This window comes from Anthonomus grandis, chromosome 24 (genome assembly GCF_022605725.1).
Source record: "Anthonomus grandis grandis chromosome 24, icAntGran1.3, whole genome shotgun sequence".
NCBI lineage: Eukaryota > Metazoa > Arthropoda > Insecta > Coleoptera > Curculionidae > Anthonomus > Anthonomus grandis.
Window position 1 is genome coordinate 2,366,159 of NC_065569.1, and position 25,415 is coordinate 2,391,573.

The following is a 25,415-nucleotide window of genomic DNA, read 5'->3' on the forward strand; positions in this document are numbered from 1 at the left end:
CATAAGAGAGGATGCTGTGTCAACTAAACTCAGAGTTGTCTTTGATGCGTCAAGTAAGACGACAACAGGATATTCAATAAATGACGTTATGTTAAAAGGGTTTTCCGTTCAGCCGGAACTTTTTGATATTCTTTGTAGGTTCAGAACGTTTTTATATGTTTTAGTGACTGATATCCAAAAAATGTATCATATGATCAAGGTAAACCCGGATCATAGAAAATTCCATAATATTCTATGGAGGGAAAAGCCAGATGAACCAGTTAAAATCATAGAGTTGCAAACCGTGACATACGGTACCAACTCGGCTCCCTTTTTGGCAACTCGTTGCTTAAATAAATTGGCAACAGATGAGATGTGTAATTTTCCGGCGGCTTCAAGGGCAATTTTACAGCAATGTTAGGTTGATGATGTTCTTTGCGGCGCAAATTCTAAAATGGAAATTTTAGAACTACAGGAGCAATTGATTGGTTTGTTAAACTCTGGAGGTTTTAAATTGCACAAATGGTGTGCTAATGATTTGTCTTTATTAAAGAATGTTGGTAGTGACAAGGATGGTGAATGCATTTCTTTGGATAATGAGTTTTCAAATAAGGTGTTAGGAGTGTTATGGTTTCCAACTCAGGATTATTTTAAAATATCTGTTCCAGATGAAATAGACAAAATTGAAATCAAGATAACAAAAAGATTGGTGTTATCAAAAATCGCACAGATGTACGATCCATTGGGTTTGTTGGGGCCTGTAATTGTTGTTGCGAAGATTTTAATACAAGAAATCTGGGCAAGTAAAGTTGATTGCGATGAGGAACTCCTATCAATAAGTTTAGATAAGTGGAAATCGTTTTCGGCAGATATTAAATGTTTAGTTGAATTACAAATTTCTCGTTGTCTGTTTAATAATTCGGATATTGCTGAAATTCAGATACATGGATTTGCGGATGCTTCCATGAAAGCATACGGGGCCTGTTTATATGTAAGAGCTATTTATAAAAACAAAAATGTTTCCTGTAATTTACTCTGCTCGAAATCAAGAATAGCTCCCTTAAAAACAGTGTCATTGCCACGACTTGAACTTTGTGGAGCACTTCTAGTATCTCGTCTTACTTCTAAAATTTTGGGAATTTTAAACCTTAAAATGTCTAAGGTTGTTTTATGGACGGATTCCAAAGTTGTACTAGCTTGGTTAAATGGGTCACCAAGTAGATGGACCACCTTTGTGGCCAATAGGGTTTCTGAAGTGCAGGACTTTGAATTGTCAGTGGAAACATATTTCGTCTCAGGACAACCCGGCAGACTGCCTGTCAAGGGGTTTAATGTCGGGGCAACTTTTAAAACACAAAATTTGGTGGAAGGGCCCTGAATTTCTCTATAATTCACAAATTGATTTTTTACCTGAGGAATGTTCAATTACTGAAGGTCTGCCAGAGCAACGAAAAATAGCTTTAACTCAGGTAAAGTTAAATCAAAGGGTCATCGATTGGATAAGGTTCTCGAATTTTAATAGGGTGCATCGGGCTGTTGCGTATTGTTTTCGATTTTTTGATAAAAGGGAATCTGGGTCACTGACAGTTGACGAACTTAAACGTTCATTAAATACAATTTTAAAACTTGTACAGGCTGAGACATCTTCAAAATAAATTATGTATTTAAATTGTCATGGTGACAATAATTCTGAAATTTTTAAGACTAGTTCTTTAAAGTGTTTAAATGCATTTTTAGACACTAATGGTATAATGAGGGTTAATGGTCGATTATCCAAGGCGGATATTGACTACAACCAAAAATTTCCAATCGTATTGCCATCGAGGCATCACGTGGTAAAGTTAATTATTTAAAATTATTTCATGCTGGACCACAGGCGGTGTTGGCAAACTAAAGGGGGGTTTACACGATGCCAGTGACTTGAACAAGTTACTAAAATCCAGCACTGGATTTTAGTACTTGCTTTGTGTAAACATATATTCCAATACTAAATTCCAGTACTGATTTTAGTAACGATTCCAGTACAGTGAATAGAAAGCATTTCTATTTACTGAAGCAAGTGGTTACCCCCACTCCCACTATCCTCTTAACTAAACCTGTGTAGACACGATGATTCCAGCGTTCGATTTTAGTAAATAAATCAGTACGTAGTTTTAGTAATTGTTTTAAAGTGTAGGTGTTATTATTATTCAAAATGTGCGCAAAATGGACTGAAGATACCACAGTAAAGTTTGTAGAATTATATAGGGAGGAAGAGTGCCTTTGGAATACACAGTTGGTAATCTATAGAAATAAACAAGCCCGTGAGTCGGCTATAAAAAGAATTGTGGAAACAATGGAAATCGAGAATTTTGGCCCAATAGATGTAAAAAACAAAATAAAAACTCTAAGGTCGACGTATGTACAAGAGGTAGCAAAAATTAAGAAATCGCAAAGCTCTGGGGCCGGAGCCGATGAAATATATAAACCAAAAATGAAGTGGTTTTCAGTTATGCATATGTTTTTACAAACAATGGATAAGAGAAGGGTAACATGCAGTAATTTGGTAAGTAAGAAGCTACTATATATTTTTTATTATATGTACCTATATTAGTAATTGAATACAAAATATATTAAAATGAAATTAAAAAATCATTCGTTCCTGCCATGAAACGGCCCCTGTAGTCATAAAATAGTGTTTATATTTATCCCTTAAATTTCTTGCAAATTGTGAAGAATGATTACTTCCTATACGTGAAACTGATGGCAAACCAGCTACTTCTGACCTCCAACTTCCAAGAATAATTCTACCTTGATCGATATCTTCTTCGTCAACGGATCCCTTTGGCAAATATTCATTTACAGTAGTGCATCTAAGCCAGTTATGTAGGGCACAACATGTTCTGACTATTTTATCCACTGATGATAGTCCACAAGCTATGGGTTTCTCAAAAACTCGAAATCTAGACACTAAAATACCAAAACCATTTTCCACAATTCTTCTTGCACGAGACAATCTATAATTGAAGATTTTTTCATCAACAGTAAGTGCATTCTTTGAATATGGTTTAAGTAAATAATGCTTTAACGGAAAAGCGTCGTCTCCAACAAGAAATCCACCATCCGGTAATATATTGTTTTCTAAAGCAGCAAAAATAGAACACTGCGCAAAAACTCCTCTATCTGAGGCTCTTCCATTGTAGCCAACATCAATGTATATAAAATTGTAATTTCCGTCTACAATTGCCATCAAAATAATACTGTTTTGTCCCTTATAGTTGAAAAAGTTACTGCCACAATTCTCAGGAGCTCGAATAAGTATGTGTTTTCCATCAATGGCACCATAACATCCTGGAAAATTCCATCTATGATTGAAATCACTTTCGATAGCTTTCCATTCTTTGTTTCCACTTTTTGGTACCTAAAATAAAAAATACTAAATAATTTCTTATTATGCCAAATGTGTGAATATGAGATATTTTCTAGGCTTCAGAAACATATAATGGATCGAATACATTACAAGTAGAAGATGAAGTTGAAGAGGCAACACACGAAGAAGTACCATTAGCAGCAGAGGTAATAAAAGCGAATGTTAGTGGAGCTATTAATGAACCTACTCCAAAACGCCATAAGGCAGCGAAGTCCAAGATTAAAGAAGTTGCTGGTTGCATCAAAGACTTAAATTCTTTAACGACGTCTATTCGAGATCTACAATCTACGGAATCATCTGAAAATGAATTCGATATTTTCGGGAAGAGCGTAGCTGCACAATTAAATAAGTTGCCCCTTTTAGCGGCCGTCACGGCTCAAGCTGAAATTCAGCAAATTTTGACTCGTTCCAGAGTGTCAAATATAGAAGGTACAAGCACCTCATTAGGTTCTTCCAGATGCACCAGTGCATTTAGTACTTTGCCGATCCCGGAATCAGGTGAGACCTTGATTTCTCCAGAATCACCCAACACATCCCTACCACCGGCAGATAACAATACAAGCAATATTCTTTCCGAAGCATATAGATCCGCTTTTGATCTAGATACTGATAATTGGGGTTAGAATCATATACTTTATTTTCATTCATACTTAATATTTAGATTTCAGTTTAAAGAATAATGTGTTATTTTACGTTTAATTGAATAATATGATATATGAATAATTATTTTTTTACTGTTGAAAACTATGATTTTAATTTTATAAAAAAAGGAATACGACATTATTTACCTGTATAAAATCCTCCAATGCATCGTATATGGCATCGCATACTTCTGGAATAAACTTGGAAATTGCAGGCCGGGAAACACGGAATTGCTGCTGCAAATTTCGGTAACTATTTCCAGTAGCTAAATATGACAGAGTAATTTCTAATTTTGTTCTGGCAGGTAAAGCCATTCTCATTGTGGGGTCAGATCGCTGTATAGCTGGCGATATTTTTTTCAGAAGAACGTCAAAGGAAGCAGGAGACATTCTCATACAGTTTCTGTATTCTTGAACGTCTTCGATGGCAAGTTCCTTTAAAAGCATGTTAGATGCACCATGCGTGCTTCTCCTTGCCAGCCATTTTCTAACCCAAATTCTTTTCTTGGGATTTGTTGTTAATTCACTCTGAACAATGTCAATTAACTCCTCTATCAGTACTTTAACACCTAATATTAAGCTTCTTTTAAGTAAAACATATTCCTTCTGCTTCGCACTCATCATTTAAATTTAACGTTTTTAATTCTCGCCTGTAACCTACACTACAAAAACTTGATAAAATGGATTTTATGCAAGTTACTTGATCAAATGACTGGCATCATGTAGACAAGAACTATCTTCCAAAGCACTTGCTTTTGGTACTGGATTCTAGTAACTTGTTCAAGTCACTGGCATCGTGTAAACCCCCCTTTAAGGTTAAGGTATTGGCCAATCCATGGTCTTAGCGAAGTAAAGTCTGTGATTGGAAAATGTGTCAAATGTTATAGGCTTAAAGCGCAAACTTCTGCACAGCTTATGGGTTCTCTTCCTTTGGATAGAATTTCAATTGGACGTCCATTTTTAAATACCGGAGTTGACTTTGGAGGGCCGATATATGTCAAACAGTCAAGACTTAGAAGTTCTACGACTACAAAGGCATATATTGCGTTATTTGTGTGTATGCAAACGAAGGCGATTCATATTGAATTAGTCAGTAATTTGAGCACCGAATGTTTTATATATACGTTGAAAAGATTTATAGCTAGACGTGGTTGTCCTTGTAAAATTTATAGCGATAATGCAACTAATTTTCAAGGGGCAAATAACTTGCTGAAAGAAGTGTATCTCTTTTTTAAAAATGAAACAAATCGGAATAATATTAACACTTTTTTAGCAAGTAAAGAAATTAAATGGAAATTTATTCCGCCGTTAAGCCCACACTGGGGGGGATTGTGGGAAGCGGGGATAAAATCAACCAAGTTTCATCTAAGAAGGATTATAGGTAATTTGACATTGTCTTTCGAGGAAATGACTACGGTATTAACAGAAATTGAGGCAATTCTTAATTCAAGGCCACTTTGTGCATTGTCATCAGATTCAAGAGATTTGAATTGCTTAACACCGTCACATTTTTTAATAGGTGAACCCTTAACGTCCGTTCCTGAAAGAGATGTATCCAATGTACCCGAAAACAGGTTAAGTTTTTGGAAGTTATGTTCAAAAAATCGTCAACATTTCTGGACTCGATGGTCAGTTGAGTACTTGACTAGACTTCAGAATCAACCGAAATGGTATGTGTCAAGAAAAAAATTAGAAAGGGATATGGTTGTTCTCGTAAAAGATGAAAACTTACCTCCTTTGCAATGGGTATTGGCACGGGTGATTGAAGCGGTTCCAGGTTCCGATAGTAAGGTTCGAATGGTAAAAATAAGAACCAAAGAGGGAGAGTTTATACGTCCCATAACAAAGTTATGTCCTTTGCCATTTGATAAGGAATAATAAATATGGTTGAACCAGGGGCTTCAACGGGGGGGGGGGGGGGGGAGAATGTTAGAACGCCAATTAATTAAGACAACCCGGCAGACTGCCTGTCAAGGGGTTTAATGTCGGGGCAACTTTTAAAACACAAAATTTGGTGGAAGGGCCCTGAATTTCTCTATAATTCACAAATTGATTTTTTACCTGAGGAATGTTCAATTACTGAAGGTCTGCCAGAGCAACGAAAAATAGCTTTAACTCAGGTAAAGTTAAATCAAAGGGTCATCGATTGGATAAGGTTCTCGAATTTTAATAGGGTGCATCGGGCTGTTGCGTATTGTTTTCGATTTTTTGATAAAAGGGAATCTGGGTCACTGACAGTTGACGAACTTAAACGTTCATTAAATACAATTTTAAAACTTGTACAGGCTGAGACATCTTCAAAATAAATTATGTATTTAAATTGTCATGGTGACAATAATTCTGAAATTTTTAAGACTAGTTCTTTAAAGTGTTTAAATGCATTTTTAGACACTAATGGTATAATGAGGGTTAATGGTCGATTATCCAAGGCGGATATTGACTACAACCAAAAATTTCCAATCGTATTGCCATCGAGGCATCACGTGGTAAAGTTAATTATTTAAAATTATTTCATGCTGGACCACAGGCGGTGTTGGCAAACTAAAGGGGGGTTTACACGATGCCAGTGACTTGAACAAGTTACTAAAATCCAGCACTGGATTTTAGTACTTGCTTTGTGTAAACATATATTCCAATACTAAATTCCAGTACTGATTTTAGTAACGATTCCAGTACAGTGAATAGAAAGCATTTCTATTTACTGAAGCAAGTGGTTACCCCCACTCCCACTATCCTCTTAACTAAACCTGTGTAGACACGATGATTCCAGCGTTCGATTTTAGTAAATAAATCAGTACGTAGTTTTAGTAATTGTTTTAAAGTGTAGGTGTTATTATTATTCAAAATGTGCGCAAAATGGACTGAAGATACCACAGTAAAGTTTGTAGAATTATATAGGGAGGAAGAGTGCCTTTGGAATACACAGTTGGTAATCTATAGAAATAAACAAGCCCGTGAGTCGGCTATAAAAAGAATTGTGGAAACAATGGAAATCGAGAATTTTGGCCCAATAGATGTAAAAAACAAAATAAAAACTCTAAGGTCGACGTATGTACAAGAGGTAGCAAAAATTAAGAAATCGCAAAGCTCTGGGGCCGGAGCCGATGAAATATATAAACCAAAAATGAAGTGGTTTTCAGTTATGCATATGTTTTTACAAACAATGGATAAGAGAAGGGTAACATGCAGTAATTTGGTAAGTAAGAAGCTACTATATATTTTTTATTATATGTACCTATATTAGTAATTGAATACAAAATATATTAAAATGAAATTAAAAAATCATTCGTTCCTGCCATGAAACGGCCCCTGTAGTCATAAAATAGTGTTTATATTTATCCCTTAAATTTCTTGCAAATTGTGAAGAATGATTACTTCCTATACGTGAAACTGATGGCAAACCAGCTACTTCTGACCTCCAACTTCCAAGAATAATTCTACCTTGATCGATATCTTCTTCGTCAACGGATCCCTTTGGCAAATATTCATTTACAGTAGTGCATCTAAGCCAGTTATGTAGGGCACAACATGTTCTGACTATTTTATCCACTGATGATAGTCCACAAGCTATGGGTTTCTCAAAAACTCGAAATCTAGACACTAAAATACCAAAACCATTTTCCACAATTCTTCTTGCACGAGACAATCTATAATTGAAGATTTTTTCATCAACAGTAAGTGCATTCTTTGAATATGGTTTAAGTAAATAATGCTTTAACGGAAAAGCGTCGTCTCCAACAAGAAATCCACCATCCGGTAATATATTGTTTTCTAAAGCAGCAAAAATAGAACACTGCGCAAAAACTCCTCCATCTGAGGCTCTTCCATTGTAGCCAACATCAATGTATATAAAATTGTAATTTCCGTCTACAATTGCCATCAAAATAATACTGTTTTGTCCCTTATAGTTGAAAAAGTTACTGCCACAATTCTCAGGAGCTCGAATAAGTATGTGTTTTCCATCAATGGCACCATAACATCCTGGAAAATTCCATCTATGATTGAAATCACTTTCGATAGCTTTCCATTCTTTGTTTCCACTTTTTGGTACCTAAAATAAAAAATACTAAATAATTTCTTATTATGCCAAATGTGTGAATATGAGATATTTTCTAGGCTTCAGAAACATATAATGGATCGAATACATTACAAGTAGAAGATGAAGTTGAAGAGGCAACACACGAAGAAGTACCATTAGCAGCAGAGGTAATAAAAGCGAATGTTAGTGGAGCTATTAATGAACCTACTCCAAAACGCCATAAGGCAGCGAAGTCCAAGATTAAAGAAGTTGCTGGTTGCATCAAAGACTTAAATTCTTTAACGACGTCTATTCGAGATCTACAATCTACGGAATCATCTGAAAATGAATTCGATATTTTCGGGAAGAGCGTAGCTGCACAATTAAATAAGTTGCCCCTTTTAGCGGCCGTCACGGCTCAAGCTGAAATTCAGCAAATTTTGACTCGTTCCAGAGTGTCAAATATAGAAGGTACAAGCACCTCATTAGGTTCTTCCAGATGCACCAGTGCATTTAGTACTTTGCCGATCCCGGAATCAGGTGAGACCTTGATTTCTCCAGAATCACCCAACACATCCCTACCACCGGCAGATAACAATACAAGCAATATTCTTTCCGAAGCATATAGATCCGCTTTTGATCTAGATACTGATAATTGGGGTTAGAATCATATACTTTATTTTCATTCATACTTAATATTTAGATTTCAGTTTAAAGAATAATGTGTTATTTTACGTTTAATTGAATAATATGATATATGAATAATTATTTTTTTACTGTTGAAAACTATGATTTTAATTTTATAAAAAAAGGAATACGACATTATTTACCTGTATAAAATCCTCCAATGCATCGTATATGGCATCGCATACTTCTGGAATAAACTTGGAAATTGCAGGCCGGGAAACACGGAATTGCTGCTGCAAATTTCGGTAACTATTTCCAGTAGCTAAATATGACAGAGTAATTTCTAATTTTGTTCTGGCAGGTAAAGCCATTCTCATTGTGGGGTCAGATCGCTGTATAGCTGGCGATATTTTTTTCAGAAGAACGTCAAAGGAAGCAGGAGACATTCTCATACAGTTTCTGTATTCTTGAACGTCTTCGATGGCAAGTTCCTTTAAAAGCATGTTAGATGCACCATGCGTGCTTCTCCTTGCCAGCCATTTTCTAACCCAAATTCTTTTCTTGGGATTTGTTGTTAATTCACTCTGAACAATGTCAATTAACTCCTCTATCAGTACTTTAACACCTAATATTAAGCTTCTTTTAAGTAAAACATATTCCTTCTGCTTCGCACTCATCATTTAAATTTAACGTTTTTAATTCTCGCCTGTAACCTACACTACAAAAACTTGATAAAATGGATTTTATGCAAGTTACTTGATCAAATGACTGGCATCATGTAGACAAGAACTATCTTCCAAAGCACTTGCTTTTGGTACTGGATTCTAGTAACTTGTTCAAGTCACTGGCATCGTGTAAACCCCCCTTTAAGGTTAAGGTATTGGCCAATCCATGGTCTTAGCGAAGTAAAGTCTGTGATTGGAAAATGTGTCAAATGTTATAGGCTTAAAGCGCAAACTTCTGCACAGCTTATGGGTTCTCTTCCTTTGGATAGAATTTCAATTGGACGTCCATTTTTAAATACCGGAGTTGACTTTGGAGGGCCGATATATGTCAAACAGTCAAGACTTAGAAGTTCTACGACTACAAAGGCATATATTGCGTTATTTGTGTGTATGCAAACGAAGGCGATTCATATTGAATTAGTCAGTAATTTGAGCACCGAATGTTTTATATATACGTTGAAAAGATTTATAGCTAGACGTGGTTGTCCTTGTAAAATTTATAGCGATAATGCAACTAATTTTCAAGGGGCAAATAACTTGCTGAAAGAAGTGTATCTCTTTTTTAAAAATGAAACAAATCGGAATAATATTAACACTTTTTTAGCAAGTAAAGAAATTAAATGGAAATTTATTCCGCCGTTAAGCCCACACTGGGGGGGATTGTGGGAAGCGGGGATAAAATCAACCAAGTTTCATCTAAGAAGGATTATAGGTAATTTGACATTGTCTTTCGAGGAAATGACTACGGTATTAACAGAAATTGAGGCAATTCTTAATTCAAGGCCACTTTGTGCATTGTCATCAGATTCAAGAGATTTGAATTGCTTAACACCGTCACATTTTTTAATAGGTGAACCCTTAACGTCCGTTCCTGAAAGAGATGTATCCAATGTACCCGAAAACAGGTTAAGTTTTTGGAAGTTATGTTCAAAAAATCGTCAACATTTCTGGACTCGATGGTCAGTTGAGTACTTGACTAGACTTCAGAATCAACCGAAATGGTATGTGTCAAGAAAAAAATTAGAAAGGGATATGGTTGTTCTCGTAAAAGATGAAAACTTACCTCCTTTGCAATGGGTATTGGCACGGGTGATTGAAGCGGTTCCAGGTTCCGATAGTAAGGTTCGAATGGTAAAAATAAGAACCAAAGAGGGAGAGTTTATACGTCCCATAACAAAGTTATGTCCTTTGCCATTTGATAAGGAATAATAAATATGGTTGAACCAGGGGCTTCAACGGGGGGGGGGGGGGGGGAGAATGTTAGAACGCCAATTAATGTTACCTATTTAATTATTATTCGGGTATTGAGTGTTCTTCGAATCAACAAAATTGGCATGTTTACTCACTGCCTAGTTTGTATTAAAAAAGCCGCGTCGTTTGAAGCGACTTGCCGATTCGTATAGTTCAGTTCAGAGATCTATTAGAATCTTTGATGTACCGCAAATAGTCCGTGTGCCGGTGTTGCTTGTATTGTCACATGACATGCATCTTTAAACCGCAAAATTTTATGTGGAAAGAGTCATAAAGTATTATTCTAAGCGATATTTAATCATTTCATTAAATAAATAAATGTTTTAAGCATTTTTTTAAGAATTTATACATTTGATTCGTAAAATGTGACTGCATGTGCCCACATACTATTTTGTTAAACGCCTGACCTTAGTCACAGCCACTCAAGCGTGAAAAGTTGCACAGGTCCGGCCTTAAAATTTATTTGTATTTAAAACTTTATTATTCGGGATTTTTGGGTTTAGTTTTATTAAGTTAGAAATTCAGGATAGTTGATAGCAAAATAATATTTAATTTAAATATAAGATTTAAGTACGTTAAATGAGTTTAACCAAAAATTTTAATTTCATAAGTTTAGTTTTTAGCGCCATCAGTCCCTTATAACAAGTCAAGTCTCTTTACTTTGCAATATGTCAAGTTGGAATAATGTATTGACTACTGTTAACCCACTGCATAGCTTTCATCAAATAGCATTAAACAATTTTAACACTGCTTTTCCTGTTGTCAATATTAAGAAACGAAATAGAAAACCTTGATATACTAAGGGTTTACGAGTATCTGGGAAAAATATGCGCTTCCTTTTTTACATTAGAAAATACGCTATGAACAATGCAACATTTTTAAATTATTATAACAGATACCGCAAGATTTACAGAAACTCAATCAGAATGGCTAAGTAGATCTACTTTCAAAGGAGGATAAATAATTCCTCCAACAGAGCAAAAGAGTCTTGGAAGATTTTAAATGAGCTTAGGGGTAAAAATAATGTCTTGGTTATTCCAAGTACCTTAGATTCCAATGTCCTCAATTCCTTCTACTGTGATAATGCTAGTAACCTTGCAGCCAATCTCTCACAAAAAATAGATCCCAGGAGCTATCTCAGTAATGTGGTAGTAGCCGAATCTTTCTTTTTTGCCCCACAAGTGTAGAAGAGCTTAAACAGTTAATGGTTAATATTAAGAATAAGAGTTCATCAGGTTGGGATGGGCTTTCTCTTAAAATATTTTCTGTTTTACCTCTTGTTGCTTTGCAAGTCTTGGCCGAGTCAATTAACTTTCCATTTATGTCTGGAGTTTTCCCAGAGTGCTTAAAAAGAGCAATGATTGTTCCTCTTTACAAGGGTGGCGATCGCGACTGTCCTTCTAACTTTAGACCTATAGCATTATTGCCTACTTTAGCCAAGATAGTGGAACGGCTCGTTAAGGTGAGGATGGTTTCATTTTCAAATTGATTTGGCGTATTGAGTCTTCAGCAGTTTGGCTTTCGTGAGTCTGTGAGCACAAATGATGCTATCTTTAGATTTCTAGAGCACCTGTACAACCGACTGAATGTTGGTGAAGTTGCAGCAGCGGTATTCTGTGACTTGTCCAAGGCATTTGACTGCATGAGTCACAGAGTGCTGCTGATGAAACTGGAGCTCTATGGTTTCAGGGGAACTGCCCTTGAGTGGTTTCGTTCCTACTTATCAAATCGTGTCTAGGCTGTCAAATTTAATGGTGGTATGTCTAAGGAACTTAATATAAATGTGGGTGTTCCGCAAGAATCAGTACTTGGTCTTTTAATTTTTCTCATTTATGTGAACGATCTGCCACAACTGCAGGTAACTGGTGTGCCGATGATACCACCATCCTCTGGCACGACTCTGATGTTTCTCAAATGGAGGCCAATATACGCGCAGATTTGTTAAAAATAAAAGACTGGTGTGATGCAAATTTTTTGACATTTAATGTTTCCAAAACAAATATCCTTAAATGTAATACAAATGATATATGTTTAAATAATGAAGCCATCAACATGCCACCGTTCGCGATTATCAAGTCGCACCTTCGATATGGAATTTGCTTTTGGGGTTCATGTTCAAATTCACTTTTTAGTTCAGTGTTTGTACTCCAGAAAGGGGCCATTAGATATCTATGTGGGGCCAAGCCTCGTGATTCATGTCGCCCGCTTTTTGTAAGTCATAATATTTTAACCCTGTGTTGTATTTTTATTTTGGAAACAGTTTGCTTAGTTTTTAGAAAATATAAACAGGAACTCCACTTAGGAAGCCACTATAATACGCGACAAAACTATTTGTTGAGGCTACCCATTCCTCATTTTGAACTTGTCCGTAGCTCTATCATATATGGAGGTAGAAAGCTGTTTAATAAACTTCCACTAGAAATAAGACAACTTAAGACTGAAAAAAGCCTACGTACAAGGAAGAAAATATTTCTTGCTAGTAAAGCGTACTAAACTATGTAGCACCTAAACTATGATGAATTTTTAATGATTAGCATTTAAGTATTTTTCAAAGTTTTATATAATTTTATTTTATTTTAAATTAGTTTCTCGTTTTTATTCCTTTAATGTACAGTCTATTGGCTTTGTCTACAACTTCTATGTTTATATTGACAATAAAGCATTTTTGAGTTTAATGAGAGAGTAGGTGACAAATTTCTTAGGCCCATTTATTCTGTGGATTAAGGCATTAAATAGTTACTTTTTGACACAAAAGTGTAAAATGTTTTGGTTTGTCTTCAAATTTTATATATTTCCTTTTTTTGGGCATTGAGATTTATTTTTACATGGTGGTGATTATTAATGGGGATTGTGGCTGCCATATTCAATGTCCTTTATTATAGTTTTTTTTAATTAATACATATTATGATATATTATTATAATAATATACTCATGAAAACCCCCCATCTCTATATTTAGTACCAACTTCTTTTGATAAAAAGTAATTATGTAGTCAGAAAATTGGAAGTATATTTTTTAAAATAAACTTTTACATTAAAAATCATCTGGCTGTCTATACTTTATGCCTTTAAAAGGCACAAGTTTTACTTATAAAAAAAACACACTTTACATCCTGAACGTATTTATTAATTTGTTTGCCTCGTATTTAGTTATTATGCATATTAGAAGAGATTAGATAATAATTAACAAAAATAAATGCTTATACTAAAAACTAAAAATCTTATACAAAACACTACATTTTAAGTATACAGGATCCTAAAACTACAGTGAGGATACTAAATACTTTTATAAATTTAACCACTCTTTTGAATCTGGCCCATAAAAAGTTAATATAAATTTTGTAAATTCTGTTTTTTTGCCATTGTTCTTTAGCAGTTTCTTCCATTAAGGAAGGAAACAGTTTCTCTGTTGCCGCCATGGATTCCAACTTCATCTCGCACATCAGCATATGGATTCTAAAGCATTACATTATATATACTTTATTGTGTCGCTGAAGGACAAACAGGGGCAGTAAGCTGAAAAAAACAAAACTTTAAACTTGTTTAATTAATAAAAATAGGATTTTCTTACTATGGCAAAAAAGGGACTTTTTTCCAGAGAATGGAGGAAGAAGCAGTCTTCATTGTGTTGCTGAAGGACAACAGGGGTAGTAAGCTGTAAAAAACAAAATTTTAGATTTGTTTTCTTATTAAAAATAGTGTTTTTCTTACCATAGCAAAAAAGGGTTTTTCCCAGAGAATGGTGGAAGAAGCAGTCTTTATTGTATCACTGAAGGACAACAGGGGCAGTAAGCTGGAAAAAACAAAATTTTAAACTTGTTTTATTAATAAAAATATGGTTTTCTTACTATGGCAAAAAAGGGACTTTTTTCCCAGAGAATGGAAGTCATACATCAATCATAAATGTATCATATCATGTTTCGGCTAAATAATATATGGATCTTTCTTCCTCCCAAATTTTTTTAATTTTCCTCAAATATTCTATACACCACCTGACAATTCCATTACAGCAGCTCTTTTGTTAAATCATCTTAAACTTAAATCCAAGTTTTATCAGGTATCTCCGCAAGGTTGAGACTGAGAAATGTTTGTCCCTTGCCGATAAGGTGTCTCTATGGTCAGAACCTCATTGTTTTTGTATTTAGAATACACACCTTTCCTTAGCAATTTGGCAATATCCATGTCAAGTCCCTTTGATTGTCCTGCATCTTTCCTTTTTATTCTGTCTTTAATCCTTTTTTTTACAGGCATATTGTACTATAGGGAACCCCTGTTAAAAACGCTATTTTTTGCAAAGCACTACAATCATTTGTGAACTGAGTATCATTCCTTAGATTGTTATAGATATTTAGATAAATTTGTTCTTTTAAAACTGCTTGATTTCCTCTGTAGCTTCTACTTCCCTTGCTTCTTTTTGCTTCCTCAATACTAGAAAATGAACTATCAGAACTATGTAAGTCTAAATCACTGCCCAGATCACTCTTATTGTTTTTATCACAAATGTTATTGTCTTTCTTGTACACCCACGGTCTCCATAAGCCCGCACAAACACTTTCCTCTTCATTTGCCAAATTTTCCTGCCTATTTTTCCAGGGTCGAAACATTTTAAGGTCTTTAGGTATAATACCAAAACAAATCCACAAACACAAATAAAAAAACACTGTTCCTCACAGTAAAAACTGCAAAAAATTTACAGGAATACAGGCCAAATTCTAAATTCTTTACTTTCATAAACGTGTAAAAAGCATAACCGGCAAAACACATCAAATAATAACCTCACATGGACCCCCTCCCAACTATTAAAGGTGATAGACCCATCCAACAAGTATTTTAAAGGCGATAGACCTATCCGTAAAGATCTCTTTAAAAATACGACGAAAATAATACAAAAACGGTCCAAAAATTTATTTGGGTACGGCCCCGTAATTCTTAAATTCAGTGGGATAGAGAGAGATACACAATCACTTGCACAGCCTAAAGTAGGAATTGTCAAAACGCAGGTGTTTTATCTTTGTTTAATAGACTGGCTAAAAAGAGGTGACAAGTCTGTGAGTGCTGGAAGTGTTTAAAATATTTTGTAAGATGCTTGGATTTTAGTCCGCGGTCAATTTTTTGATATTATTTTCTTGTTTAAAAATTGACATTTTCGAAAGAAAAATAAAAAATAGTATAAAACATGGGGTTTTACGTATATTTAAAATGATTTCATAGATAGACAATATAAAATTTTGCCATTTAAACATATATATCATGCAACAATAAATATGACATAGGCGCACGGACTAGCTAGTGCGGCATCTGCGACACATCAAAGATTCTAATAGATCTCTGAACTGGACTTTATCTCATCTTCATCCGTGCGCCGTCCCGCCCGCAGACCGCCAAAATAAAAGATGTATTATTAAAAAATAGTCAGTCTGTCTGTTGACTCGCTGATATTAACAACATGTAAATGCGCTCGGGCTCTAATAAAAATTGCATGTGGCTAATTCTAAATGTTTTTGTTAATGTTAAACTACTAGTTTTGTAACTTCCTGTTCGCAGTTGTGATTGTTTAATACGAGTTTTAAGGGTTAATAAACTGTGTTGAACAATTCACCGGGCGTGTTTTATTTCACGGTGTTTGGTAACGGTTAAAAAATATACAGTCCACTACTAGGTCTACAAGGAGGCCAAAGTACACTTGGGTACTAAGGAGTCCTATTTGGAGGATTCAAATTTATTCAATGGTGGCTCTCGACTTTCATTTCTTTTAATATTTATCTTTTAATAATTCTCTGAATTTCATTTCTTTTAATATAGTGAATGACATTGGCTTCAAAAAATTTGTCAACCTGTTAGACCCAAGGTATGTACTTCCTAGTTCATTTACTTTAAGTGGCAAAATGTTGAATGAATTTTATTTGGAAATGTACCAAAAGGTAAAAGCAGAATTTGAAAAGATTGAATATGTTGCTATAATTGCGATTCCTGGACCTCCACAGCAACAGAGTCATACTTGACTGTGACATGTCATTATATTAATACATATTATGAACTAAAAACAGCTATTCCTTCCACCAAACCTCTAACAGGTGGAATAAATCATATGGCCGAAAATATAGCCCAAACCCTAATCGAAATATTCGAAGAATGGAACATTAAAAATAAAGTTACGTGCATTGTCACAGATAATGCGGCTAATATGATTAAATTATGTGAGCTACTAAAAAAAAGCATTTACCATGCTATGCACATACTCTTAATTTGGCAGTCCAAGAAAATTTTGTCATTATCCAACCAGTAATTAAAAAATGTAAAGATATAGTTAAATTTTTTAAGAGTAGCACCATTGCTATGGATATGTTTAAAAAAGAACAAAATATTGATGCAAACAACGAAGGTCATAAAGAATATAAATTGATAAAAGAAGTGACTTCTAGATGGAATAGTACATACTACATGCTTGAAAGGATCTTGAAAACAAATGATGCAATTGGCAGAGCCATACTAAAATTAAGAAAGGCACCTGTACCTCTTTCTGTTGATGAGATCACTCTTATACAAGATTGTGTTAAAATTCTAAAATGTTTTGAGGAAGCTACCAGAAAAGTATCAGGTAAAATTATTCTTTTAGGAATTGTGCATGTGGTTTTAAAGTACGTATTTTAATTTTTTAGGTAATAATGTAACAGTGTCCCTGATAATTCCTTTGACATTAGGAATTTATAATTATTTAACAACAATCCATACAGAACTTGTGACGGAGGAGGGAAAAACATTTTGCAATAGATTAATTGAATCAGTAAAAAAGAGGCTGTTTCCATATGAAACTAGGACGAATACGAAATTGGCGACATTACTTGACTCTAGGTTTATTTATATACTTATTTTATTTATCCACTGGCAAAGCCCAATTACAATTTAGGTAGTGTTATAAATTAACAAATCAAAATATAAAAATACTAAATAAACAATATAACTAGATTTAAAAGAGATAACTATTCCCTTACTTTAGGTTTAAAAAAGAAGCTTTTCGAAGTTAATGTAGCATCGGCAACTTCATTACTGGAAAATGAAATGTATGCTATAATGAGAAAAAGGGAAGAGATTAGCAGGTCTGTTACTGATCAAACTCAGCCAACCATTCCAACACCTAGTGCATCCTCGGCCTCGCTTTTTGCGTTCTTGGAAACGAGAATAGCTGAGAAATCAAAATCGGTAACATCAGATATCATAATCACAAAACGACAGTATTTAGAAAGGCCCAATTTAAGTGAGGAAACTAATTCTTTGTTATTTTTGGGACATTTTATGTTAGTTCCAAGTAACAAACCTTGTGAAAACTGCAATTCCGCATTGTCGTGACTACGTGGCATCAATTTTACGAGTCCCGCGTGTGAAAGTGAGGTTAAAAAGAATAAGTTTACGAGGTTTAAATAATGGAAAAAGGAAATGGTTTTTTTTGATATCGTTCACTTTTTGGAGGAATATGAGAGAGTTCCTTGTTTGTGGAATAAGATTAATCGTGAATTTAAAGACAGAATCGCAAGAAGCAAAACAGAAGAACATTTATTAGCTAGAACTGGAATTAAAGACGTAAAAACATTGCGCAAAAAAATAAGGAGTATTCGTGGTACATACATACAGAAGTACGGAAAATTTAAAACAGTAGAAAAACTGGAAGTGGAACGGGAGATGTGTATGTCCCAAAGCTTTTTTGGTTTGAAGTTGCTGATAGATTCCTAAGACCAACAACAGAAATATTCTCGGAATCAAACCTGGTAAGTGAATTAATACTTTTTCTATAGTTAATACATTTATTACAAAATGAGAAATATTCACAAAATCATTTGATCTTGCCAGTCTACAGCCCCTTCTCCAACAAAATATGTCGCATAATTATTTCTTTTTTCACGGGCTTCGTTGCGGTAATTTTGATTTTTTGTAGCCCTTAGATTAACTAATCCCTCAGAAGGTTCCTTATGCCAACTTCCTTGTATAATTTTACCCTGCACAAAGTCTTCTGCATCACAAGTTATGCTATCATTAGCGGGTCCAATGGTTTTTCGAATCCAGTTGTGTAGGGCACAAGTAGCTTTTGCTATTTTAACTGCAGTACGTTCAGCTACACATATTGGTTTCCTGTATATACGAAATCGACTGGCTAGTATACCAAAAGCATTCTCTACAATGCGCCTCGCACGGCAATGTCGGTAGTTAAAGATCTTCTGTTCGTATGGCATGTCTGGACGTCGAGGGTATTGAGTCATGAGATACGGTTTTAATGGAAAGGCATCATCTCCTAAGATAACACATTCTGGTGGAATCTCTAGTGCATTTGATTCAAGTGCAGTTTTAAATGCACAATGATCGAAAATTGCGCCATCTGATTGACTTCCATATCCCCCGATGTCTATTAATGTGAAACAATAATCGTGATCGACTAGTGCTAACAGGACAATGCTAAATGTTCCCTTGTAATTAAAATACAAAGATGTCGTATTGGGTGGGCATTGAATTACCACGTGCTTGCCGTCTAATGCTCCCACGCAGCCTGGGAAGTTCCATTTCTTATCAAATCCTTGTGCTATATTCTTCCATTCATTTTCGTCCCTTGGTATCTGAAACAATAATCAACTATTAATACTAGGTACTGTAAAGCTCAACTAAAAAAATCATTTTTCTAATTTTCAATTCTAAATATTTTTTTTTTTACAGCAACCGGATGATGACGAGGATGAAGAAGAGGAGGAGGATGAAGCTGCTCGTACAGCGATTGAGAATCCGTCTATGGACAACAATGCTACTCTAAATAATGAAAACACCACCGGTATCTTAAATCCATCAACTAGCAATACTTCAGAGTCAAATCCAGCAAGAGCAGTCACAAAACGGCCACTCACATCTCGATGTCGCAAGAAGCAAATATTATCAATCGATAATGCTGCAGCCTCCTTAGAAAAAATTTCAAATGCTCACGCAAACAACGAATTTATAGCATTTGGGACTTCCGTTGGTATGCAACTGGAAAAGCTACCGTTACCAGCAGCATTAAAATTGCAGAGTGAAATCCAAAATCTGATTACACAAACTCGCTTACAATATTTAGAGCAGAATTCTTTATCAGATTCCTCTCGTCCCAGTTCATCCTTTAGCACAAGTAGCGTGCATACTCCAGCTACAACCCAATATGCACAAAATTTTGGGGAAGGCGGTGTAACCAATCAATCAGTCGCAATAGACTCTACACATATAGCGCCACCACTAAGTTCTCCACTACAAACATACTTTTCGAATTGGTCACTTCACTGTGGTGTAAGCAACGTGTTTTATCGCGCTTATACAAATTATGTTACATAAACATTTTTATGAGTTAGTGTTTTTTTTATGCGTTTATAATAAAAATTATGAGGGATCACAGAATAAATGTTTTGTTTTCATATTAACGTGTTTCAATGTTACATTTGGTTACATTAATAAATTACTTACCTTTATAAATTCCTTCAATCCTGCATATATGGCGTCCAACACATCAGGGCGGCTATTCTGTAATTTTGGAGGAAGTGACACTTCCTCCTGAGAGAAGGGATCTCACATCACGTTTCTCTCCCTAGGTATAAAAATTAGTATTCTGTAATAGCAGTGACCGTGTGGTGAACGATCATCACGATCATGTAATTCTTACAGCGTTGCCAGATTCTCGACCAATAGAATACGCGCGCTCATACGTTCGACGCGCCGCTGACCTGACAAGGATTTTGACATTTGACGTACCGGATGCCGGGTATTTATTATTTATTTTATTTTTTTGTACAACGGATTAAAAGACATTAATAATTGTCTGTGTTAGTATTACCACTTTAATAAATTAGAAATTAGATAGAAGTAGTATGTGGTATTAAAATGGCAGAGTGTAATCGATCGACCCCCATGACCAATGGACAAAAAAAAATTCTAACTGAGTGGATGAAAAAACACCCCCAGCTACAAAGTGGATGGACTATTTTCAAATAGTTTTACAAAGAAAGACGCCCAAAACTTGTGGGAAAACATCACTGTAACGCTAAATGCATTCCCTGGGGAATCTTGTAAAACTTGGAAGCAATGGCGAAAAGTAGGTGAAACATTAGGGTAAATAAAAACAGTTTTGAGTATACCTTTCATTTTTAGTCTTGGCAAGATTTAAAGAAAAACATAAAGGCAAAAAATCCATAAATAAAAGCAAAATCCATATTATGGTTATTATTATACACAATAATAATAATCGGAGGGATTTTTTTATAATCAGAACTAACAAACCAAACAAAACAACGCTATTTTTTTTTGGATTTTCATCACCTGTCTTGGAAGTTAGGTTAGGATACCCTTCTCCCTGACAATTTAGCAGTAGAAGTGTGATCACGCATTTTTCGCACGATGTGAGCGCTCCCCTGTTTACAGAATAAACTTTTAGTAATTTTCGAGTGAGCTCCACCCACTTCTCGTGTGAATGTTGTTTCACGCGTTTACAGAATAGCCGTCCAGGTAGGAATATACTTATTGAACATTTCGGGACTCGATACAGATACTGTAAAGAAGATAGTGGGTCGTATGAATAAAAATGAGCATTTAGTATCTACTCATGAATTTGGAGCAAATACTCCATGTCATATGAATAAAAATAGGGAGCAGATGCTCCACTTGAGTAGGTACTCTTTATGTATAATTTGCTGTGAGTTCATTCTCAGTTTTCCTATGAATAAAAATTTGTTGATGCTCCTCGGAAGGAGAATGTACTCCACAATTTTGGAGTCTGATATATAGCAGACTTCAGTTTGTCTACGGCAGAACTATGGCTGAGTTCATTCTTAATTTGCGTTCTAAAAAATATTACAAACCTAGAAGGCGTACCTGTGATCATGATTTTAAAGTGTTATATCGATTTACTAGAGAACATGTAGAGTGGATATCAAATCACTTTTTGGGTACAGAATCTGGAGAAAGAAGAGGTGGTGCTATAAATAACATTGATAAAATGAAAATATTTTTGAGATACGTTGGTGATCCGGGTTTCCAATCAGGAGTAGGAGAAGATGTTGGTGTTCATCAAAGTTCTGTCTCAAAAGTAGTGACGGAAGTTACTGAGAAGCTAATAGAAAAATGTGGTCTGTGGATAAAATTTCCTCACACTGCTGCCGACATAATAGAGGCGAAACAAAAGTGGCAATCAAATTATTATTTTCCTTGTGCATTGGGCGTGATAGACTGTACCCACATAAAAATAAAAAAGCCACCTATTCATAGCGATGAATACATTAATCGCAAAGGATATCACAGCATTAATGTCCAAGCCACATGTAATTCAGATGAGTGGTTTACAAGTGTAGACGCTTCATGGCCAGGATCTGTTCACGATTCACGGATTTGGAGCAATTCAGAAATTTCAAATATTGCGAGGAATGATTTTCATAGGTCGCAAGCACTACTCTTAGGAGATGAAGGATATGGTATAGCACCGTGGCTAATGGTACCTTTTAGAAATCCTAATACACCACAAGAACGTGCTTATAATACTTTATTTACAAAGGAACGTGTAATAATTGAAAGATGTTTTGGTCAACTAAAACAACGATTTCCGATGCTACAATATAAAGTGCGGGTATCCATAGAAAAAGTTCCAAAATTTGTCATATGCTGTTGTATATTACACAATGTAGCAAAATATTTAAAAGATGAGCTAGATCCTATGGAGCTCCCATTAGAAGATATCCCACTTGCGTATCCGGCAGAAGAGGAGTTGGATAATAATAATATTAGAAGAAGCGGGCAACGGAGGCGATCTGAGTTAGCAGATGTCATTCTTGCTCTCGCTTGAAGTAAGTAAAGCGTGGAAAGAACTTATTTATCATTTTTATTATTAACACTTTAGAAAAATGTTTTTGTCACATGTTAGAATTCTTTATTTCGTAAGTGATTCTAAAAAGTATTGACACATTATAATTTGAAATATGCTTGTCCATTGTCAGCTTGAATGATATTATTATTGCTTGAATTAGATTGTTCATCAACATCTCTGTTTAGCTGTCTCTTGAGTTTTTCCTCTTTCATTTCTAAAACTCTCAGTTGTTTCAGTAAAACTAGTCTTTGTAGTTCGTTATTCGAGAGTTGTTTAGTAACGTTTGTTTCATATTCTTCGAGAGGACTACCTTTATTATGTTTCTTTTTTTTAGGTGCATGTTGTACTGTACTAATAGCATCATCATTTGCTGCACTCGTTTCAGAAGCAGAAGTTGATTGCCTAGGGATTGTATCTTCATGGCCGATTTTCGTCTCTGTTTGTTGTATGCCGACGGATAATGCTCCTAAAATGAAAAATTAAGTAAATATTCATACAGTTTCTATATTAAAAAATGGACAAGTGATAAAGTTTCGTAAATAATATTGTAACTTTTTTTTGTTTCTAAGCTACAAAAATGTCTGTCTAAAATACTTGATCAAATGTTAAACAATAAGTAATTAATTATTATAAACAACATAACTTTATAAATCATTCAATTTTCACAAAATAATAAATAATAGCAAACTTTAGATAGGTTCACTAATATATATGGTAATTTAAATAAAGTTACTTATGAAGAAGATATTAATTAATTTACCTGGAACTTTTGCAAGTACTGGATTTGTGTTGCCTTCCATGATTTCCAACAAAATCTTTTCCCAATCCTGCAGCACAATTTTCTTATTTCCAGTCCTGTTTATGTCAGTCTTTTTCTTGAGTCTGGATTTCATATTATTAATTTTTTTGTACATTTGACTTGTCGTTATTTGTGACCCGAAATTCAGCTTCCACTGTTTGTTAATCAGTTCTATTGCTTGGCTTTTTGACTTTCGGACAGCTGGTGTTTGTGACTTGGATAAAAGTATGGGAACATCACGTAGCATGTTTACAAATCCCATTTGGGATTCGCAGACTTCATTTTCTTCTTCACTTTCACTCATTGCACACTGATACTTGAATTTATACTAATACACGAATATGCGAAACGCGGCACTTGTTTATTTGGTGTTTTTTCAGGTGCAGACTTGTTTGGAAATATCGAGTATCTACTTTATGTATTCGGAGCACATACTCCTCTCAGCGAATTATTTTTATTCATATAAAACGGAGAACAAACCAGCACTTCATGCTCATGCTCATTTGGAAATATCGAGTATCTACTTTATGTATTCGGAGCACATACTCCTCTCAGCGAATTATTTTTATTCATATAAAACGGAGAACAAACCAGCACTTCATGCTCATGCTCATGAGTACATACTTGGAGTTTCAACTCAAGTGTTATTCATAACAGCCAATGAGTCTCCTGTAGCCAAGTACCTCAGAGTTATTTGAAGCTTCAATTTAGCTGATAATGCGTCTCGCATAACAGTATTCTTCTTTTGAATGCTAGTTTGAACCTTCCCAAGTAGAATATTAAACATAGCCTGGTCTATGCGCATGAAATTCAAAAAGCTTGAAGGATCTTCTGCAGCAAGTTCTCGTATAAGGGTGTTACATGCACCCAATTTATTTCTTCGTTGGATCCATTGTCTTACCCAGATTTTTTTTTTCACTTTTCCTTTTTTTTCTTTATTTTCACTTATAATTAAACTTAACACTCGTGCAGCTGCCGCAATCACTTCAGTCGACGCCATTTTTAGTTAAATGCAAAAGTCAAGACATTGAATACATGAAAACACTCACAAAAAATGTCATATTGTCATGACTTTAACTGTCTTGACATTATTATGTCGCATGAAAACGAGCCTTTAGCGTCTAGATATTATAATAACTGCCCCATCACTATTCAGTGTGAGAAGCATGGCAAACGTCTCTGCTCTGCGTTCTCAGTTAGATTTGAGACGGATCCATATTCCATACGTCCGAAAGCCCGTATATCAGAACCGGCTATGATGCTTACGTGAAGCAAAATATAGTGGTAATTTTATTGGGCGATTTCTGTCTCTGGCCACGAGGTGTTTATTTTGGGTTGGGGTGACGTGATGTAGATGGCGCCATTTAGTCATTTTGTTAGAGTGTTATAAATTTATAGTGTATTGCTTTTTTTGATTTAATTTGGGATGGGGTGACGTAATGTAGATGGCGTCATTTAGTTATAAGTTTATAGTGTAATGTTTTTATTTATATTGGTGACTACAATCAAATCATAAGTTGAAATAAAAATTAATTTGAAGGATCCGCCAACCTATAAATGGCGAAAAAAAGGACAATATGTTCATGGTGTTCACAAGTAAAAAACGCCCTAAAAAAGTTCAATTGTAAAACGGCCCTATTATACATGCAGGGCCGTACTATAGGGGGGGGGGGGGGGAGAGGGCAAGGGGGCACTTGCCCTGGGCGCCATATAGGGCAGAGGGCGCCATACACAATTAAATAAGTGAATTGCAAAACTTGAAGACAAATAAATGTACCTAGACATGGAAAAAAATCGCAAAATTTGTTGCTATGCTATAATATTTATTTATATAATTTTAGGATACCTATCTTATATATGATAAAAAAAAAAATCGGCTCGGCGATGAGGTGGCATATGTGCCCCGGGCTCTTTTACCGTTGCACGTTGTTTCATTATTATTATAAAAGGGAGGCACAGGGTGATTTGAATTCGACCCCCACCATTGGGATCTCAGTTAAATTATAGCTTTAATAGAAATATGAAAATGGTTAAATTGGTACAGGGTTGCGCATTTTTGAGCTCAAGAATACGCCATTAAAAAATTGGCAATGCAAAAGTGCATGATGTT

At 35.1% G+C, this 25,415-nt stretch overlaps 3 protein-coding genes and 1 long non-coding RNA gene across 7 annotated transcripts; 2 read left to right on the top strand and 2 right to left on the bottom strand.

The window, feature by feature from the left end:
• Positions 1 to 1,871: 1,871 nt before the first annotated feature.
• Positions 1,872 to 4,836, top strand: LOC126749317 (uncharacterized). 3 transcript variants are annotated; one of them, XR_007665007.1, is made up of 3 exons: positions 1,872 to 2,524; positions 3,445 to 4,334; positions 4,393 to 4,836. XR_007665007.1 is itself a non-coding variant. In XM_050458996.1 (2 exons), exons 1-2 carry the CDS (start codon positions 2,174 to 2,176, stop codon positions 4,009 to 4,011), a joined length of 918 nt encoding a protein of 305 aa, XP_050314953.1. In that variant the 5' UTR covers positions 1,872 to 2,173; the 3' UTR covers positions 4,012 to 4,836. The 3 variants fall into 3 exon arrangements, 1 of the variants encoding a protein (XP_050314953.1); XR_007665006.1 differs by having other exon boundaries at positions 3,445 to 4,278; positions 4,335 to 4,836; XM_050458996.1 differs by having other exon boundaries at positions 3,445 to 4,836.
• Positions 4,837 to 6,572: 1,736 nt separating this feature from the next.
• Positions 6,573 to 9,538, top strand: LOC126749318 (uncharacterized). Of its 2 annotated transcripts, XR_007665008.1 has the most exons (3): positions 6,573 to 7,225; positions 8,146 to 9,035; positions 9,094 to 9,538. XR_007665008.1 is itself a non-coding variant. In XM_050458997.1 (2 exons), exons 1-2 carry the CDS (start codon positions 6,875 to 6,877, stop codon positions 8,710 to 8,712), a joined length of 918 nt encoding a protein of 305 aa, XP_050314954.1. In that variant the 5' UTR covers positions 6,573 to 6,874; the 3' UTR covers positions 8,713 to 9,538. The 2 variants fall into 2 exon arrangements, 1 of the variants encoding a protein (XP_050314954.1); XM_050458997.1 differs by having other exon boundaries at positions 8,146 to 9,538.
• Positions 9,539 to 13,976: 4,438 nt separating this feature from the next.
• LOC126749323 (uncharacterized) lies at positions 13,977 to 14,650 on the bottom strand. The gene is made up of 4 exons (XR_007665011.1): positions 14,498 to 14,650; positions 14,361 to 14,442; positions 14,221 to 14,304; positions 13,977 to 14,165 (listed from the first exon to the last, which is right to left on the bottom strand). It is a non-coding gene; the product is annotated as an uncharacterized LOC126749323 (long non-coding RNA).
• A 7,643-nt stretch (positions 14,651 to 22,293) lies between these two features.
• Positions 22,294 to 23,580, bottom strand: LOC126749320 (uncharacterized). The gene is made up of 2 exons (XM_050459000.1): positions 23,267 to 23,580; positions 22,294 to 22,972 (listed from the first exon to the last, which is right to left on the bottom strand). Exons 1-2 carry the CDS (start codon positions 23,565 to 23,567, stop codon positions 22,605 to 22,607), a joined length of 669 nt encoding a protein of 222 aa, XP_050314957.1. The 5' UTR covers positions 23,568 to 23,580; the 3' UTR covers positions 22,294 to 22,604.
• Between the last annotated feature and the right edge of the window lie 1,835 nt (positions 23,581 to 25,415).